Source organism: Gobio gobio (assembly GCF_949357685.1).
Source record: "Gobio gobio genome assembly, chromosome: 12".
NCBI lineage: Eukaryota > Metazoa > Chordata > Actinopteri > Cypriniformes > Gobionidae > Gobio > Gobio gobio.
This window is the reverse complement of record NC_137105.1, coordinates 9,341,551-9,362,795: the sequence shown is the minus strand read 5'-3', so window position 1 is coordinate 9,362,795 and position 21,245 is coordinate 9,341,551. Positions and strand designations below refer to the sequence as shown.

At 38.0% G+C, this 21,245-nt stretch overlaps 1 protein-coding gene across 1 annotated transcript in view; it reads right to left on the bottom strand.

The window, feature by feature from the left end:
• The window catches only part of runx2b (RUNX family transcription factor 2b), a gene marked incomplete at its 5' end in the record, with an annotated part of 72,073 nt that extends 54,524 nt beyond the window's left edge, over positions 1-17,549 (bottom strand). The window contains one exon of the mRNA XM_079830892.1: positions 17,492-17,549. Coding sequence (XP_079687018.1) covers positions 17,492-17,549 — 58 coding nt within the window. The remainder of the gene's footprint in view (positions 1-17,491) is intronic.
• Positions 17,550-21,245: the final 3,696 nt, after the last annotated feature.

Here is a 21,245-nt window from a genome sequence, read left to right as displayed (position 1 = left end):
CAGCTCAAACACTGATGATGTGATAAGCCGAACGTAACCGAACCCTTATCTGCTGATGCCGTGATACGCCGAGCTGACAGCGTAATCCAGCGCGGGTAGCTCATCAGAAACGGCTGAGAGAGGCCGGTTTCAACACAACCAGACAAGTAAAAAAAAAAAAAAACGTCCAGCAACACTTCTCCCCCCCCTCACGGCGTATTATAAGTGATGACACGGGACAAAGAAACCATTGTTGACTGGTAATGTAAACACGAAGAGACACCGAGCTCAAGGGCTTTAATGATATCCAAATGACTCCAATTCAGATTCATACAGCCCTGGGATTATGTAACGTGCTACATGAGTGTTTTTCTCCGCTTCTTTCTCGTCCTGCATTCTTTCGACGGTTGAGAGGAAAAGTACAGCCACTTAAGTCCCTGGATCAGGGCTCCATTTCACAGTGGTGCATTTTTTGAGACACTTAATTATGGCTTTATGTGGGGAGCAATTTGATGGGGCTATGGAGGCTTCCAATTTGAAATAGTTACTTTCCATCCTTGGCACGCTTCACGAGAACATACACGCGCGCGTGCGCGAGTGAGCGGGACAGTGATGATTCGTGTGCAGAATTCATGGCCTTACCTCATCAGGAAGACCTTCTCAACATCATTTCAACCCCCAGATTTAATCTGAGCCTATAATTGCCGTTTTGTCATTGACTGGTCAGTGACATCATCACTGCAGACGAGATCTTCAGTGCTTTGAGTTGCCAGTGAGGCGCAAGAACCGGCTCCGACAGCAAATTGGACCCGCAAATTTCAGGAACACGATGGTTTTTGGGATGTGCGCTGTGTTCGTTATGGAAAGTGGAGTGGGGGGCCTGTGGTGGTGGTGGTGATGGAGAAGTGGGGGCTGGTTTTTGGGGGGGTGGTGGTGGCAGGCTACAAAGACAATTTCCTTTTTGCTCTCATTGGCATGACTGTCTGCCGCCTCTAGCCTTCATGGAGGTCCTTAATTGAGATCACTTGTACATAAAAATAGGAACAGAAAAGGAACTTTTGCGGCTTGTGAGGGGGAAAAGGGGAATAAAAAAGGCTGGTAATATGTGACAAAGGCTCCCATTAAAATACCCGTAACACTGAAGTTAAGTATAAGAGATTGAGGGCCGTTGCCATGGCGACAGCTCAGAGATTTATTATATAGCCTACTCCCTGACTTCAAGCATGCATGCGACTATATGTGTATGAGTTTAGTTCCCACGCGCCAGTCAATTGTGTGTTGAGAAATGAGTAACGCTGATATTCAGATGAGGCCTAACTGCAATTTGGTGGCAGGAAAAAATACATTCTCTTTAAAAAAAAAAAAAAAGTATATACAAACTGAACTTGAGCATGTATTTTTATCTGCTGCTTGCAAACGTCTTCGCATGAGCAGGTAATCATAGCAACGGTTGGGATGTTCTATCATTTTCCGTCACAAACATATCGACAAAAACGTCATTTAAAAATTTAATATCACAAAACACGCATTAAAGATTTATAAAAAATTCAAAACGCATTTCAGATATAGCTTACTGGTCTAGAGATGCTAGCGGTGTGGATTTTCAGGAATTCTTTCTACAGGTAACATGGTTACGCAGAATTCACAGTACTTATAAAAGAGCAGACAAAAAGTGGATGACCTACTACTGCCGGAGGGATTCTGAAGTGTGTATATTATGGACACTCTACTATCCCATGAGGCTACGGGAGAGGATTTGTGAATGGCAATGCACCTGACGCTGGAAGGTCTCATGATAATGACAACAATGGTGAATGTAGTACATCCAGGTTACATTTATACTAAACGCATACATACTATATAGAACACTTTTTTAGCAGTCGCAAAGTAATTACTTATTCAGTGAGTATGCAATTTCACTTTATGACTCATTGAATCACTCGTTCAAACAATTCATTCAAAACACAGGAACAAAACTAGCAACCGTTTTTATGAGTGAGTCATTGAATCATTCGATCAACCGATTCATTAAACGGCATTACTGTGTGTTGCTCGGGACGCACAACAGTTTTATGCATTTGGTGTAGTACACCAGCAAAATATATAAATACATGTAATGTGTAAAATGAAATAATAAAATTAACAAAAATAAAGTAACTTGTGAGTGATTTCTTGATTACTGAACTGTTGGATTAAAGCAATATTCCTCAATAGCTTAATGAAAGTGTATTTGAAACATTTATTTTATGCTAAGTATACTACAAATACATTAACATATTTAGGTACTTAATATAAGTAGCCTGCAATTTAACTTTTTGGGCCAGATGGGACGCAGATGAGCATGACAAATTCTGCGTGTGATCTACTGACGACACGCAAATTAGAGATCCCAGACACAGCGGGATCATTTCCATAATGACCAAAACAATCTACCAAGAACAGCACAAGTTAGTGTCTGGTTTAAGACATGCTTTTTTGGGAGGTAAATAATGGCGCAAACACCAGTAAATTGACGAGCTGCTGCAGGTGAAATATAATGTGGCTAACATTAAATAAATATATTTTCGTCAGGTTAAATACTGATAATTGCTCACTCAAGTCCATTTATCTAATCCTCTCTACTTAGCCGTAAGACTCGCGTAACCGCCATGTTTGTAGTTTTTTAACACTTTTTATCCGCGTTTGTAGTTCTCGCAATGGGTTGTGGGCAATATCAGCCGTTAGAGTGCGCATCGATCTGCACTTCGAATTCTGACCGGAAATAGTAGACCATCCGGGAATCTTTGGAATACTCTTTTCAACATACTACGATTTGGGACATAGTAACTCTTTTTTCGAATACTATTTAGTACGGATAGTATGCGAATTGGGATGCAGCCACAATTTGATTGTGCTAAATTTGAACTATTGCAAGTATATTAAAATAAGTTAAACTAACTAAGCTTAAGGGCCACAATACTTTATATTGAATTCCAGTTCAATTATGATAGTTTTATCATAATTAAAAACCTATGTTATTGTGTGTTTGTTTATGTGATTTATGAGGACACACATTTGTATAATGACATGGGTATTACAACGTCAACGTGGTTTATGAGGACATTTCATATGTCCTCATAATTAAAATAGCTTTAAAAATATACTAAACAATGTTTTATTAAAAATGTAAAAATGCTGAATGTTTTCTGTGATGGGTACTAGGTTTAGGGGTAGAGGTAGTGTAGGGGGATAGAATATACAGGGAGTGCAGAATTATTAGCCACGTTGATTTTCTGATCATATTTTTTTTCCAGGCACATTTGACCAATTCCAAACCACAGTAATCCTAATAACTACTATTGATTTAGTATTTAATAATGTATAAGTGATATATAATTGTTCATGAAGGCTGGAAATGAAAATCACCTTATATTCAGGTGTGCAGAATTATTAGGCATGTTTTCTTTTACAGATAAATTGAGCCAAAAAAGAGATTTAACTCAGACTGAAAAGTCAAAAAGTATTAAATGCCCATGAGAAGGATGCAATACTAATGCAATACTAGACATTGCAGTTAAGGCATGACCATTGGACAGTGAAATGCTCGTTGGGTCAGCAGGATCTGACAAAAACAGGTGGTGAAGAAAAGACACCTGTTAACTGCAAAAGAATTAAGAATTAAGGTGAAGAATTAAGGGTGAAACCATCAGGAACCCTTTAGTCTCCAGCGCCACCATTTTCCAGAGCTGCAACCTACCTGGAGTCTCCAGAAGTGCAAGGTGTCAGGATCGTTTCAGAATCTGGGAGTACGTTTTGGGAGTTCATTTTTAGTCCATCTCTGCAAAACGGACTTCAGGATGGACTAAAATGAACTCCCAAAACGTACTGCCAGATTCTGGAAGATGAATTCTTCAAACAGTGGTACTAGAGGATGTGGTGCTGGTCCTTCAAGAGTCACTCTCAACCTATAAAACCTATAAAGCCTATAAAAAAACCTTCTTCATGTATTTTACAACACTTCAGCTTGTGATTCTTATTTAGTGGGGGTCATTTTTTAGGATTCTTTACCTAACTGAAGTCTCTGAGATCCTGACACCTTGCACTTCTGGAGACTCCAGGTAGGTTGCAGCTCTGGAAAATGGTGGCGCTGGAGACTAAAGGGTTCCTGATGGTTTCACCCTTAATTCTTCACCTTAATTCTTAATTCTTTTGCAGTTAACAGGTGTCTTTTCTTCACCACCTGTTTTTGTCAGATCCTGCTGACCCAACGAGCATTTCACTGTCCAATGGTCATGCCTTAACTGCAATGTCTAGTATTGCATTAGTATTGCATCCTTCTCATGGGCATTTAATACTTTTTGACTTTTCAGTCTGAGTTAAATCTCTTTTTTGGCTCAATTTATCTGTAAAAGAAAACATGCCTAATAATTCTGCACACCTGAATATAAGGTGATTTTCATTTCCAGCCTTCATGAACAATTATATATCACTTATACATTATTAAATACTAAATCAATAGTAGTTATTAGGATTACTGTGGTTTGGAATTGGTCAAATGTGCCTGGAAAAAAAAATATGATCAGAAAATCAACGTGCCTAATAATTCTGCACTCCCTATAGTTTGTACAGTATAAAAACCATTACGCCTTTGGAATGTCCTCATAATGTAGTTGCAAAAACTTGCTTGAAAAAAGTGTTTACCATTTTTTCCAAACACTTTTAGTGAAAACTGTATATTATTTTGTACATAAAATGGAACATTCAGCCCACAAAAAGGGTCTTCCTTTTACATGCATAGGTTAGGTTGCATTTACACTGCTATCTGCTGTGTAATTGAGCGAGTGTGGATTAGTGATTTATTCAGCAGAGTCCGAGGAATAATCAAGGGATCAGTCTAAAACAGACCCTCACACGAGGCACTCCTGGACGAGTTTCGGGTATCACTTCTGTACAAGAGCGTGCTTATTTTGGACCAGATTAACCTTCAGAATTCCACCTCACACTTTCCCCTTCCGCTGTGGATTGCACGGGTCTACTTCCTCTCTGAAACGGCCTGGTTAGTTGAAAAATATTTATAGTTATTACGGCGTTCTCATGTATCCACAGTCAGTTAGTTCTATTTTGTGTGCAAGGTAAAACTAATAGCAGATTTATGTGGGGGGATTTCACCTCATCCCGCAGTAGATTGAGGATGATTTATTGGCTGTATAATACGAACTACTGATGGATTGAGTAACTAGAGGACAACCCAAACAGGCAGGTATCCAGAAAGCAACTCGCAAGGGAGCTATCACCTATCACCTCGCTGCTGTACAGCCCCGGCTTTATTTCCCTGTTTGGATGCAGGAGGGCTCGTGCTCAGGTGTTTAAAAAAGAAAAAGGCTGGATGAAAGGGGAAAAAGGGAAAGTTGGGATATTAACGCAGCTGCAAAGAGTTGCCTTCTCTTGAACGTAAAGGAAGGCGGTAAAATATAACCTGGCCATATGTGCACAGCAGTGGATTAAATGAATTATTCCAGGACGTCAAGAAATCTGTGGAACCAGGTGATTTGCTTGGCTACTAGTCTGATATTTCTTCTGCATAAAAATAAGGCTGCCATTGTTTGCTCGAAATCGAATCATTCTCATGGGGAGCAAACCTGTCCAGCTCTCTATTCTTTCAAGACATTTCAACTAGAGTTCGTTGTTCCCAGTGCTTAAGGGAAAATGGTAACACAACCCAAAAACCTAAGAAAAAAAAAATTAGTCTTCTCAGTCTCTCGTGATGGTTACTGCAACAGGCTAAATGTGATAGCAGGGAGGTAATTGAGAGAAAACGCTACTGCAAGTATAGGGTAATGATACTGCCACAATGACTTTAGGGTTTGGGAATATTTTCTTTCGGAACCGACTCCAGTCTGCACAGATTATATTCAACCTCTTTGAACTCTCTCGCCCTGTTATAGCATTGGAGGTTGATTGTAGGAGTTTAAATGGCCCCAAAAAAAAGAAACTCTTTCTATATCCAGACAGAGCATGATAAAAAGTTTTGGTTGCCCATTCTCTGTCCACACTAAAACGACATCCAGATATTCTTGAAGCACCCCTGAAGATGATATACAAATGAGTGTGTTCCAAAAGATTGAAACGATTAATAACTTTTGCAGCTGTTTTTGTGCAGCCGTACTGAAACTAGTAAACGCAAAAGTCTTTGCTTCATACAAAAGTTGGAGCCACATTTTGAAATCCAAATGATATCTAATTTAGGGTGTTGAACCGAACTCGTGAAGGAACATTTGACTGACTTCCCGAATCCCATTGGGAGAATTTATATTATTGGTAATCGCAGCACTTTAGGAGTGATACGCCTGTGGTTTGCCTGCGACATACCAGTGCAATCTAGACATTTTCAGAATTGAACAAAATGACTCTTTGGCATTAAACTGCAGGGATCTCAGATGTCTCATATTCACTGTGCTGTATTACTCGTTTTATTTAACTCCTAAACTGGGGGGGTTAAACAACAATAAAATACGCTCAGCCTTCCAAGATCATACATTAATACACGCCATGATAATTGAATTAACATTATTAATATGAAAGGATGAAAATACATTTAATGTGTTTAAAAAAAGCATTCTAAAATACGAGAGATGTTAATTATCCTCTAGACATTAAGATCTTGATCTAGATGTGAAACACATCTAAGTCTAATTAAATCAGTTACTTTGCTGATTAAAAGCCCAGGAGGCCATCCAATTACACTAATTATACATGTTATTATGTAACTAGCTCTAGGGCAAGACTGTCTGATCTTTCTAAAACATCATTTTCACCAATTAACTGAAAATAAATCACACAACAAAACAGAATACGGTGATAACTATCTGAAGCTAAACAGTAGCCTCCTATGAACTTCCCCTCGAGGAACTATAAATCAGTGGTTCTCGACTGGTGTCACGACACAACAAGTGCAGGTTTGTTCTGAATGATTTGCCGACGATAGCAAAAATAAAACACTAAATGCAAATGAAATGCAACTCTAATTTTCTTATTCATGCATTTTTTACATATGTGCAAAAGAAAACAAGTTTGTTTCTATACTATGTTTATGGCAAGCCGTTTTGACTTTTATTCATCTTGATATCAACAATTCCATTTTCATTAGATAAAATGCTAATTCTTGATATCAGAAATTAGATTTCTACGAATAACATTGGCAATTTTTGATAAAAGGAATTACATTTCCTCAAGTAAAAATGCTAATTGTTGATATCAACAATGAAGTCATCCCTCGCAGAAATACACATTCTTGATATCAAGAATAACATTTTAATTAGTTAAAAATATAATTTTTGATATTGGTTTTCATTAGTTAATTGTCACCATAGACTGCCATTCAAATTCAATTGATGATATCAAGGAATTCTTATTAGTAAAAAAATCACAATTTTTGATATCAATAATTACTTTGTTACTAGTAAAAATATTGTCAATAGTTGAAAAGTTAATTCTTGATATCTGTAAATGTATCTCAACATGGTACATTTGTTATTTCTGATATCTGAAAATGTATTTCTGATATCAATAATTAGTCAGATTTCTAAAATGGCTTTCTTACTAGTAATAATCACATTCAAGATATCAGAAATTAACATTGTCACAAGTGACAATCGAATTATTGATATCAAAATAGAAAATGTCAGACATTTGCACTAGTAACCATGTAATTATTGATATCAAAAAATATGATTTTTACTATAAAGAATTGTATTTCTGATGTGTAAAATTGGATTTTAATTAGTGGAAATCAATTCTTGATCAACAATTGAATTTGAATGGCATTCTAATTCGTATTTCTGCGAGTGATGATGTCATTGTTGATATCAAGACATTTTTTTATTTTTACAAGTGGAAATGTAATTACTGATATCAAAAATTGCTATTATTACTAGTAGAAATCTAATTCCTGATATCAAGAATTAGCATTTTAACTAGTGAAAATTTAATTGTTGATCAAGAATACATATCCTGGAAATGAATAAACGTCAAAACGGCTTGCCATACTATGTTAGGTCCTGAAACAAAACCAGTTGAGGACCACTGCTATAAATAAAGTGTGAACCTAATTAATCGATCAATAACAGCATGTAGACCCAAGCACAAAAAGAACCGCACACACTTAGCATGACGACACGTCGCCACAGGGTTGAGGTAAAGGCAAATAGCAGTAAAAAAGCTGGCTTCGTTAGACTTGGGTTAACCGTACTGTAATTCTGAAGCCCTGAGGAGTGTCCCAGCGGCCATTTGCTTGCTGTTTACCAGAGAGATAAATTCCACTGTGCCTGAAGGGGAAGGTCATGGGCAGCGCGTGGGCTGAGTGTGTATACCAGTGGTCAAGTGTAGGTTGGTATGAACATGTGGCTAGTTCACATATAAGTGGGATTGTTTTAAGGACTATTTGAATTTAGATGAGAACAAGCTGCGTCGTTTTCCACAAAGTGTCTTTCGGTTGTTTCACAATTCATTTGTGATTAAAAGAGATTTCTGAACTTGTGGAATTGCAACGCAACAAGTTGTCAGTAAGATCAAACAGACAAAGTTATGAGCGTTTTTAGGAGGGACAATATTTGGTGAGAAATTTATGTCTTCACACTCTTCTTTTATCTTATACTTACAATAATAACTTTTAATACACTGTTCCCAAAGATGAATGCTTTTTAAATTGTGATTAATTTGAACTGTGGCACATAACAATTGAGAGACCAAAATATGACTGGAGAAAGCACATTTATGTGTGTCAAGAATAATCCTCCCAAGACAATATTGTTTTTCTTCTAAAGGGGGGAAAAAAAGACATTAAGAAGAAAAACACATGAAGTGCATTTTCTCACAGAGAGCGAGTCGTCCCTAAGAGTTTGAGAAAAATAGCCAGGTTTCTGTCCACATGTTTTATGCAAATTTTGGGTTATTGCATAAAAAACGCTGGATGAAAACACCAAGACATGAATACAATTGTAAACAAAAATATATATGCGCCCTTGAAGATGTCAATTATGGAAACAATTTTTAGTTGGGATGCACATGGAAAAAAGTCACATGTCAAAATGCTGCTCTATTCGCAAATTGTTTTGGTGATATTACAGTTTTTCACAAAAATTACACATGGCAACATACTGTAGCTAATAACTCCTACAAAGGCTGCATTTCAAGGCCATGCTTATTATTTGAAGGCTTTTCCAAAAGGTTGGCAGCATCCTCAAATCAAATTCTAAGCAAACATTGTAGTGATTGTGAAATCCATCCCATAAAGCACTATGACAAAGATGAAGTGAGGGAAATGGTGAATAAAAAAAACATTAAATTATTTAAAGACTGACAGTAAAGTCATTTATTTTACAGAAGTGTTCTATTTCAAATAAATGAATCACGGTTTCTGCAATTGATAGTGATAAGAAATGCTTTTTTCTTATATATAAATGTGGGGGCAAGAAATTATTACTGTTACTCAAAGGCCTGCACTTACACTATGTAACTTTTGGCACAGTTAATACACAAAACTGCATGTGTCTTGTTTAAGAACATTGTAGCTGGAGCTACTTCTCTCTATTTATGTCTATGACGCAGGTACCGGGATGCTCCACAGCGGTTGGCATCTCGCTTGGTCTAAAATAGTCAGAATATAAACCACTTATTATAGGTGTACCGTAGTGATTCATGATAACATGAAAACACGGTTTGGAAGATGGATTCATGATCCAGTCGTGGCCCAATGGTTAGAGAGTCAGACCGGTAACCCGAAGGTTGCGGGTTCGATTCTCAACACAGGCAGGAAATGACTGAGGTCACCTAAACCCCAATCGCTCCCCAGGTGCCGCAACAAAATGGCTGCTCCGGGTGTGTGTGTGTCCAGTTTGCAGTGTGTGTGTTTTCACTACACACTGCTTCTAATGTGTGTGCACTAACTTGGATGGGTTAAATGGAAATATTCTGGGATTCCATAATTTGCCCTTCACTTTGTATGATGTACTCGCTCATATAAATTTTTGTACAAAAAAAAAAAAAAAAAAAAAAAAAAAAAAAACTGCATAGTGACAGTAAAGTAATTTTTATTACAAAAGTGTTCTATTTCAAATAAATGCTGTTCTTTTGAACTTTATATTCAAATTATATTCAATACTTTATTATCACGGTTTCCGCAATTGATAGTGATAAGAAATGCTTTTTGAGCATCAAATCAGCCATTAGAATGATTTCTGTAGGATCATGTGACACTGAAGACTATGTGCTGTAAATGCTGCTTTGCCAATACAGAAATATATTACACTTAAAATATATTCAAATAGAAAACAGTTATTTTAAATTGCAGTTTTTATTGTATTTTGATTAAATAAATGCAGCACTGGTGAGCATAATGATGCGTGTACAATGCAAAAATGTGAATTTTGTGATGCAAATGACACGAATTGGGCGACGAGATTGCCGCAAGCGCGCAATATTTGCCTCAATCGCGTCTTACAACTCGAGCGGGGGATTCGCAGAATTCGAGGCTTTCTCGCGCAAGGCAATCAGCGAAGAGCTTATTGACACATCCGGTTGTATCAGGCGCAGTTCCTGGAAAAGACAAGAGTTGAGCGCGCCTGTGGACACATCAGCGTTTGGCTTTCCGCCATATTTGGGGCTTCCACAACAGTTAAAGAGAGCAGCAATAGTAGGCTAGTTATCTCCAACATGGTTGATGATGGAAAAAATGGCAGAAAGAAAAGTTGTTGGTGTTGTTGATGTGCGTGAAGACACTCCTCATCTGCAATGTTTTTACTCACACAAGTGACGCGAAAAACAAGTAATCCCGTGAGTAATCTAGAGTGAGTAACGATAAGAATATTCGCTTTGAAGGGACTTCTTTCAAAAGCCCAATCCCAAACTTTTGAACGTTATCACATAGGGTGTTCAACGGTACACGTATTCGTACCGAACCGTTACGGTACGGGGCTTTCTGTTCGGTGCACGCGTGTTTCCGAATGCAATCTTTAACAGTTAACAGTCGGCTTGTTTTAAGCGCGGAACACACTTCAATCCAAGTTCCCACACGAACATATTAAGCATTCAGTCCATTTTATCACAAAATTCAAACGATAAAAGCCGTTTTGACACTCTTTAATGTGACGTGACTGATTACTGATTACACGCGTGAACGCGATCATCTGTGAACGCGATCGATAATCTCTTCCTAAAGAATAAACATGAATGAACATCTGAAGGTATGTTGAGGATACATTACGACTTACTGTCACGTATCATATGTCGTGTAATCGCTCCATTAGTGTTTCAACAGTATATATAACTGCTTGTTAACTAAACAATGTCATGTAGCATCACATTTACCTCAGGCAGTCATTCAGTGTCCATAGAATTTTATTCACTAGAGAAATCAACTCTTTCACTAAATATATGCATGCACTATATTAGCCTATATATTCATTATATTCTACTGAACCTGTTACTGATGTCTTTATTATAATAAATCATGAAAATGACAGCCACTGTGTATAAATGATTATATTTAAACAACGAATTGGAGAAAAAAACTATTTTATAATTAGATTTGGAAGTTATTGCAAAAACTGCCTTATGTGAAGTTTACATGTTTGCATACTGTGTTATTTGAGTGTTGATTATTATACCTAAAAATAAATAGCAACTGAATTTAGGCTAATAGTTCGGGCTCTGTTGTTAACCTATAATATTATTGTGCAAGTAAGGGCTCCCTATAGTTTAAAGCAATATCTTCAATAAACTTTTAGTTATAATTTAATTAATTTAAGGACAGACATTTTTTTTTCGCTAAACCACTGTTTGATAAAAATAAATAAAAAGCAATTTTGTAAAACTGCTGTACCGAACCCGTACCGAACCGTCAGTTTTGTGTACCGTTGCACCCCTAGTATCCCATGAGTTTCTACCATGCAGAATGTTAGAAATAAGCCACTTATAAAATGTGATGGTTAGAATGCCATCTATGTAGGCTCACTAAGTTTTTCAGAGAGCCGATGTGAAAAAAATCACAATATGCTTTAAATCCGCTGGGAACTTTCTTGTTAAATCAGTGTTTTGCCGTTCTCTCGCTTAAGAGAACAGACATTCCATTTCCCACATATACATCAAAACAACACAGAGACATGCACGCCACCAACAAATCAACTAATGTGCTGTAATTATATGTTACCGCTTTGAAGAGTCTAGTATTTGCTGCTCGTGCATATTTACCCCTACTATTCAAAGAACATTAAAGAGCATCTAAAATAAAACCCAGGAGGACATAACACAGGATTTGTTGAAGTGTAAAAGACCTATTTAGGCAAACACAAATGTTCCTCACGAGTGACTGAAGTTCAAAGTCTTGTTTTGGAGGCTTTCTCTCTCTCTCTCTCTCTCTCTCTCTATCCTGTCTGAATACGTGTTGAGTAAAAGTGAATAGAAGATCTCTGCCCCTTCGTTCCCCATGCATGGATTTCCCAGCATCCCTCAAACGCTGTTAGTGTGACATCAAAGGCAATTACCGAATACAGTGCCAAGGTGTGCGCTCTCCCTCTCTGGGCTTTGTGCCGTGCACATATTTCATTTCGGCCTTTGTGAAAGTGTGTGTGGGCTGCTGTGGGCGTGAACGCCTCCTAGAAACCTTTGTGTCCGGTGCAGGACGCAGTGCAGGTGGCATGTCAGTGATTCAAGGGGTTTTTACAACAGATAGGGTCTTTTGTGCCGAGTGTGATTGAGCTATCGCGTTTAAGCGTGTGGGAGGAAACAAGACGAGGGTGATGAAGACACCACAAAGGCCTTCACCGAAGCAGATGGGTGGTGTCTGATCTAGCCGTTTGTCTCTTGTGACATACTACTGCACCAGCTCAGAGGCGCAAGGTGATCCCTGCCTTTTTTTTACTTCTTCCTGTACGTGTCACTGGTCCGCTCAGATTACAGCATTAGGCTTGCGTGGGCGTCCGCAGCCAGAACTGGCGTCCCACTGCCAGCAAACCACTCTTCAGGTGTGCAACTGATCCATTTAACACCTCTACCCTTAAGGGGGTGTGTGGGCTGGTAATTGAACCAAATTAAGAGATGGTACCTGTTGCATCGTGACGCTATATGTCCAACCTTTTTTCATTTCCGCCGCTTAGTCTGTGCATATGCTCTGACCATGACAAAAGGGATCGGTTTCATGCTCTTCAACTGTATGACTAAGTGCATTAATCAAATTACCTCTTCCTTTTCTCATTCATCAGTTCCTACCAGCTTCATCTGGAAGATCAAAGGACGGTGTCGGACACTATAACACATCCCACCCAAAGTGTAGAGTAACTCTTTAATCAAAATTTAAAAGACTTTATTTATTATTTATCTAATTCATTATTTATTTACCTATTTCTCTCATAAAACCTACTATTAGGGCACATCTAAACATTGCATATCATTTTAGCTTGGACTAATTTCAGTCATTCATGTTGCATTTCCATTTGATGTTTTCATGGACACTTTTTACCATACAATATGAACAAGCAAAAAAGAAAATCCTATGTTTTTATGCAAATCCTGTCATCATTTACTCACCCTCATGTCGTTCCAAACCTGTATGAAAATTTTGATTATGAAGAACATTGGGGTACAAACAACACTGGATCCTATTGATTTTCATTGCATGGACAAAAACTGAATTTTCAAAACAACTTTTTCTTTTTTTTTGGAATGACATGAGGGTGAGTAAATGATGATGGACTTTTCATTTTTGGTGTGAACTATCCCTTTAACATTCTTTTTATTAAAATGAAGTCTCATTGCATTTAAACAATTGTTTTAAATTTGCTTTAAAAACATTAAAATCAAAAATATTATTAATATTTATTACATTTACATGGTAATGAGCCAATCATAGTGACGAACATAAATGGGCATTATCATATTGACATGGTAGTCAGCAAATAACAGCATTGTTGCAATGCTTCCTGACACATGACTTTTCGCCTGTACCTTTAAATTCATGATCTCTATGGGCGCATTTACATCACATGGTTCAAGTGACCCAATTCCGATTTTTTTCCTCCATGGCACAGATAAAATATGACCCACAAACATGTAAGCAGGAAAAAAACATGGATTCTGATATTTCAGATCGGTTTCAGGCATCATTCATATGTGGAAATAAATCTGATATGAAATGGATATGTGCATTTGTGTTTGCCACGTAAGCGGACAGATCAGATATTCCCCTGTCAATGCGAGTCGTACGTCACTAAAAAAGTGACGCTGGCGAATGACGTCGTCAACTCAGGTGGACACCAACCACAATCACATGACTCTTTCTAAACCCCAAGCAAATCACGGCATTTTTACTTCCTTTCCGGCCTAAGCTTTTCCGGGTCAGTATGTCTAACTTGGGTTGTTTCGCCAAGTGTATTGTGCAAATGCAGATATCGGATATGGGTCGCTTTTAAAAGAATACTATATAAAATACACTTTTATATAGTGCCTTTAAAGCAGCTTCTCAAAGAACTTTACACAATAAAACAGACAGATAAAAATACAGAGTGGTGCAGGCATGTAGTCAAAACCCGAAAATGTCTAATTCGCCGCTGGTTCCTTCGAGACTGTCCTGTGGGGTTTTTCAATTTATGAGTAAAATAAAGTTGAAAATTACACACACCCATAGCGAAAAGTTTCTATTAAGTACCTAGATAAGAACATTTGGGCTGTGAATTTTTGCAGTGTACATTGTATAGAACAAAACGTCAAAGTATGGTCAAGTTATGTTTACCATAGGCTTTATTTTACTCATAAATTGAAAAACTACATATTAAAACCTCATAGGAAAATCTCGACGGAACGAGCGGCGAATTAGACTTCCGGGTTCTGACGGAATTATAATCTGACTCTGTTATAAATAGTGATCAAATCAAAAAAGGGATCATTGATAGTGCCCTTACATTTTACGTCTGACTTATGCGCACATTTCATATGCACAATTATTCCATGGTAGCACTTATCATTTAGTTATCATAGGATAAATAAATATTAATTTAAATTATGATTTATTGAGGAGGTAAGTAGAACAGAAAGAGCAATAAATATTGATTTAAAATATGAATTAATTGAATTATTCATATTAAAAGGCAACTGCTCAGATCTTACCACCAGATATCATGACATCTCAAAACCAAACTAGCCTCACTTTCATAATTGTAATGATATTTCTCGCCCAATTTCAGTTAATTGATATGTTATTTTAGTTATAGAATTGGGCAACAGTGAAGGACGAGACTATAACCTCAAAGTCCTTTCACAAAAGGCGTAGTGTGCACACAAAACTCTACCTGACTATTACCGAATGAATACACCCCAAGGACCATTCAATATCTAAAAATTGCTGTCGAAATTACATGTTTGCTCGCCAGCTACAATTAAATAGCGCTAAATGAATATGGCTTTGATGATATTTTTAGATGATCCTCTCCCTTTCACAGAAGCTGCAGCTCAGGGTCAGAGATTTTCCCCTCGCTTCAATTACCTATTGATGAGAGGGCTTCCCTGCTCTGGCACTGCTTCGGAAAAAGCAAGTCTGGTTTGCTTTTAAGATGTCTCAGGAATGACGGCGGGCGGTGGGATCTGAGCAGACGATGCATGCAACAGAAGCTGCCTTTTAATACTCGTCTCAAATGATCTGGGATTCTCTGGAATGCTTATGGATGGAGTCGCTAAACCGTCTTCTTTTCTTTCATCAATCTTAGTTTTTTTTATTTTTTAAAATGTATCTTGCATTCTCGCTAAATGATAATTGCTACCATGGGATAATTGTCAATACTGTAGCTCGGTTTTGATAACGAGCAACAAAATATGCCCTGGAGAAACCTAGCGAGTCTGTCTCATGCCACACATGTAGACAATTACTCCACACCCATCTACCATTAGGCAGCGTTACAGAGAATGTTTTCTACTTAATTAAATCCAAATCTCTCAATAGTGGAGCCTGAATGAAATATAATGTGTCTGTTTGGGTCTGCTTTCTTTTTTCCCCTCCTTCTTCTTCGCTGGTTGTGACATTTATCATTTCACACTAATATGAAAAGTATATCTCAGTTAAGAATTTAGCAAATTATAGAAATGTATTTATTAAACATTTACAATGTGGAATGCAAGCCAAACTGAATTCAGCGCCCTTGTCTAACCCCACACACAAAGAGTTTTATTTATTAATAAAATTAACCTCAAATTCATTTAATAATATATTACTATCTATTAGGCAAATAGCATACAAAAGAGGCTTACATTTTTAATCACAAAGTTGACTTGCACTTTCAGAAAGCAAAATATAATTTATTAACATGCATATTGCATGTTAATAAAGGTTTTATATCTGGGGTCTCTAAAAACTCACACAGAACTTCTTCCATGAAGGCAATTTAAAGCTTTTTGAATCATAATGATGCTGTCAATTACATTTAAAATGTTACTTCGATGCAAAATATAACTATTTAAAAACTCTCTATGCATCAAATAAAACATTAACTGAGGAGAGTCTCAGGTGGTTTTCTACTGTACATCTGCACTAGCCACAAACTTTTCCCCCGTCCCGTTCTCATCCTGGTCTACTCTCACCCCTGAGAGCATGCAGAGGGTCAGAGGTTAACATGCTAATAGAGGGCGCTGATTGCTGCAAGTGGCTCTCGCTTCCCCGCTCGCACACGCCAGAGAACAGCGCGTGTGCTGAAGGAGCAGGCCTCGCACAGCTGTGTTTGGAAAGCAGACATTCAGACTCGAAAACGGCTTTACAACATTTCTCTTGGAGGAATCGGCAAAACCCGTAGATCAGAATGAATGGGCTCTCTTACTTCTCCTCCGCGACATGGGAAAGTCATATTTCTTTATGCACAATATGGATTTGTGCTTGCCTGTTATTCTTGTGTATTTAATGTTTTTACATTTCCTACAATTTCAGACTCTCTTTTTGTCTATTTCTGCTCTGCATCAGGTGTCAACAAACATAATTTGGATTTTCAGTAGGAGCGTCACTAAAAAGAAACTTATTCTGTCCCAAATAATTCAAATATATGCCTGCATTATATATATACCACAGCCAAGCAGTCTGAGAAAGATTATTACTAAAGATGTGCACACTATACTCTTAATTAAATACATTTTGCAAAGAATATCTAGTATATTTCTAGTACTTTAAGGTGACTTTCTCACGTGTAACCCTTCTGGGCATTCAGCTTGTACACACCCACTAACCTAACAGTCTGTCAAACATTCACTTATTTGCTTCTATATTGGATTTCATCGTCCTGCTTTTTGATGCATATGCCAAAAAGCCTGCATTACGTTAAAAAAAATATGACACTTCAGCACCCGGGCTTCCCTACAGCAGTTCCTGCATGCAGTCGGGCTTTACGATGGCTGGCCTAGCCGAATGTTTGTAAACATCAACACATGATTGTTGCTTTGCAGTTCCTTATTATACGGTCTACCACGTGGAACGGTCAAAAACAGGGTGAAATCCTTGGGCACTTACCCCAGAAGAAGTTCTGCTGACACTGGGTCATAGAACTAAAGAGGCTGTTGGATGCCATGGTCGCCACTGTCGGTCCCAACTTTCGCTTCTCTGTGGTTTTCGGTGACCCTTGACGCCTCTTAGGTTAGGAGCAATCAGCGTGCCAGGGGAAGATGCAAAAAAGGAAAAAACATCCACAAGAAATGCGTTTTTGTATCAACTATTTTCATGACCACAAGTACTGTAATAACCAGGTCTGGTTTAGGAAAAAATGCTGTCACCCTATTGGACAGGACCGAACCAAGCTCGCTGCTGAGGATAGTGCGGTTGAAGCGTACTTACTGGTTGGTGTGGTCCTCAAACCTGAAGTTGACCGGCGACAATTAACCATTTACACGCCGCCGGGAGCCCCATGCAAAAATCCAGAGCCGAACTTTTCTGTGGTTCTGTGGTTGCTCGGGAGGTGAGCGGAGCCTTCACACAAACCCAAAGAGGCACGAGCCTTTAAAAAATCTTTTTTCTTTCCCTCAGAACACTGTCACTGGAGAAGCAGGGTCACATGCTCGTGACATCACTGGAGTCGTGCGGGCCAACTTTTTTGCTCCTCCGCTGCCTTCCTCTGTTTTCCTTCTTCTGAAGACGCATGGTTCGCCGGCTCTTCCTGGCACTCCGGAGAGGGAAGGGGTGGGTGTGATGCTGCTACTCATGAGTCATGAGGCTTCGAAGGGGGGCGTGAACGCTCAGCCTTCTCCCTCGACATGTGTGTGTACTTCTGTCTCTCCTGCTCTCTTTCTACCTCTCCATCCGTGCGGTAGCCTGTCTCTTCTGACCCCGAGGTGATGTGAGGATAGCTGCTCATAATGTGGAAGGATTGTCTCTGAGAAACTGAATGCATCTAAATATAACAATGTGTCACTGTTTTAGTAGTACATGTCATTCAACTACAGTAACATACATGACCATTCAAAGTCTGGGGTCTGAGAGATCTTTGTTTTTGAGAGAAGTGTCTTCTGCTCACCAAGGCTACATTTATTTGATGAGAGATGCAGTAAAAAGAGATCTTATTATTCGAATATTTTAAAATATAATGTATTCCTCTGATGTAAAGCTGATTTTTCATGAACTAAGAAAGAACAATATATCTAAAGTATTTATCAATATTAATAATATAACAGCTGCATTTTTATTAACCAATGTTAAAGATTAATAAATACTGTAACTTATGTATTGCTCATTGTTAGTTCATGTTAGTTAATACATTAACTAATGTTAACAAATGAAACCTTACTGTAAAGTGTTACCATTTCGGTCCAATTCTCACTATTAACTAGTTGCTTATTAGCATGCATATTACTAGGATGTTTATTAGTACTTATAAAGCACATATGAATGCCTTATTCTGCCTGACTATACTCAACATCCCTAATCTATCCAATACCTAAACTTAACAACTACCTTACTAACTATTAATAAGCAGAAATTAGGAGTTAACTGAGGTAAAAGTCGTAGTTAAAGGGGTGATGAATTGAGAAATCAACTTTCCTTTGATATATAAAAGTTCATCGTGATATAAGAATATCCTGTAAGTTTGAGCTGAAAACTTCCTTGTTAGTCAAATAAAAGCTTTTATTGACACCAGGCCTAGAAAATCTCAGAATATGTCGACCATTGACTTCATAAAATGCAGAAGCACCGTCTCAAGTCCGCCCACCAACTCGTGGAGCTAAATGAGTCGTGCTACCGAGCAATAAACATGCCGGTTCCAGCTCACATGCGTAAGACATTGCGCGTTTGTTCGCTTCATTTCACCGCGGAATCGATTGTAAACAAGATACAGGTCGAGACTGGATTTGCAGACATATTGAGATTAAAACACAATGCTGTGCCTTCTATATTGGATCCGACAGGAACGGTGCAACACACTTATGTGAGTAAAACATGTTTTTTTATATGTGTTAGTATTGCATTGTTACAGATCATTTGATATCTATTGATTACATACCTTAGCACGCTGTCACAGGCTCCTTTATTTGAGGTGTTATTGGTTCATTCGTGATCAGACTCGGACTTGTAACGTTATGGGCCAGGGCTCGCAAAGCCCAACTATGTGGGGGCCTATGTGTTTTTCAGACGGGCTACCAAAACGTATCACCGGCCTGCCGACGGGCTATCTTAAATAGTGAAATAACATTCCTTTCTTGTGCGCACGTGTGTGTGTGTGTGTGCGGTTCGTGGTTATATTCACTGATCGGCCCGGCCAAGTAATAAAAAAATAACATTCCAATCAATCGCGGGTGGATGAGAGATGAATCATTGTGTTTGTTTGATAAAGATATTTTGCGAGTCCTGTGGGCGATTCCCCAGACGCTTTCAAAACAATTCCCACATGTACTGAGGGGAGCTGAAACTCATTAAATATGCAAATCTTATCCAATCCTAGCCATGAGCGTTTACTTCCAAGTCTTCAGTACGGCACGCCCATAGAAACCAACCGCTTCTTCAGAAAGCCTCAAAACCAAGGCAGCAAATAGCCTATAACTTATTCATTATGATGTTTCTGAATGTAAAAACCACGTGAACGTCATAAGTTGACCTCAGACAACAGTATAAAAAAAAATAAAAAAGCCAGTTCATGACCCCTTTAATGGTGAAAATTGGACCCTAATCTAAAGTGTTCCCAAATGACAATAAATACAGAATCTGATTTCATAAAAATAACTAAGCAAAATAAAATATTTAAATATTCACAAATAACAAAATAAACTTAAATGTGGTGGCCCTTCTCTTCTTTCAGTTTGTTACTCATAAAGACACAACATATGCCTTGTGTGCTGCATCTATCTCAGTAGGCGTGTGAGAACGAGTCGGCCTCCCTGTTCTCCAAATGAGCAATTCCTGTAAGAGGCAATACATTATTCTGTACCTGACAGCCGGGTGTGTGATGAAGAGATGCCTCCCAAACATGTGACAAACCACTATCACGCTCGGTGACTCACTGGTTTCACACGGCACGCAGACGTTTGCCTGGCAGTGGCTCTGGGCTGCTTTGGTATCCTGCTTCTGTAGGTATTTGTTTAAACAGATAAAGAATGCTGTCGTTAGAATTAATTGAAAGTCTGGAATGAATGGAATGTGTTAGATATTTTATTTCAAGTTTAACCAAGGGGAGTAAATAATTAAACATACACTAACAAACTTTTTTCCAACAAGTGGAGGTTCCGTGACAAAATGAGACATTGTTGGTTTATGCGTCATATCGTTTTGTGCATGCAGTTTTAGAGACGAGTCAACTGATGCTCAAAAACAATTCACAGGTTTCCTGTGTGACATTGTGTGTACTTTAAAAAAATATATATATTAGGCAATTTCTGATGTTCATCGTGTATTTATCTGTTCAAGTTTTGTCACCTTAATTGAGCTCCTCAATGATTTTGTACTAGAAACAATGGAACAAAAAATGAATGTCATGTAAAAATGATATGGTTAATAAGTTATGACAACGTATGTTTTTTTTTACATTGCTTTAACTCATCACAATAAGTCAAGTCATTTTCAGCTTTTGTATAAGCTATACAAGATTCAACTCATTTTTTAAAGTCAGTTTTATGTCATTTAAGTTGAAATGACTTAAACATCCAAGTTGATTGTACTTAAAAATTTAAGGCAGCAATGTAGTATTCAAAAAGTTCTTGCCCTCATAAATGCCTTCAATTTAATTTTGCAGTGTAGCAAGCTACCTTAATAACTGCAGTTTAACTGAATAGCTTGTAGTTAT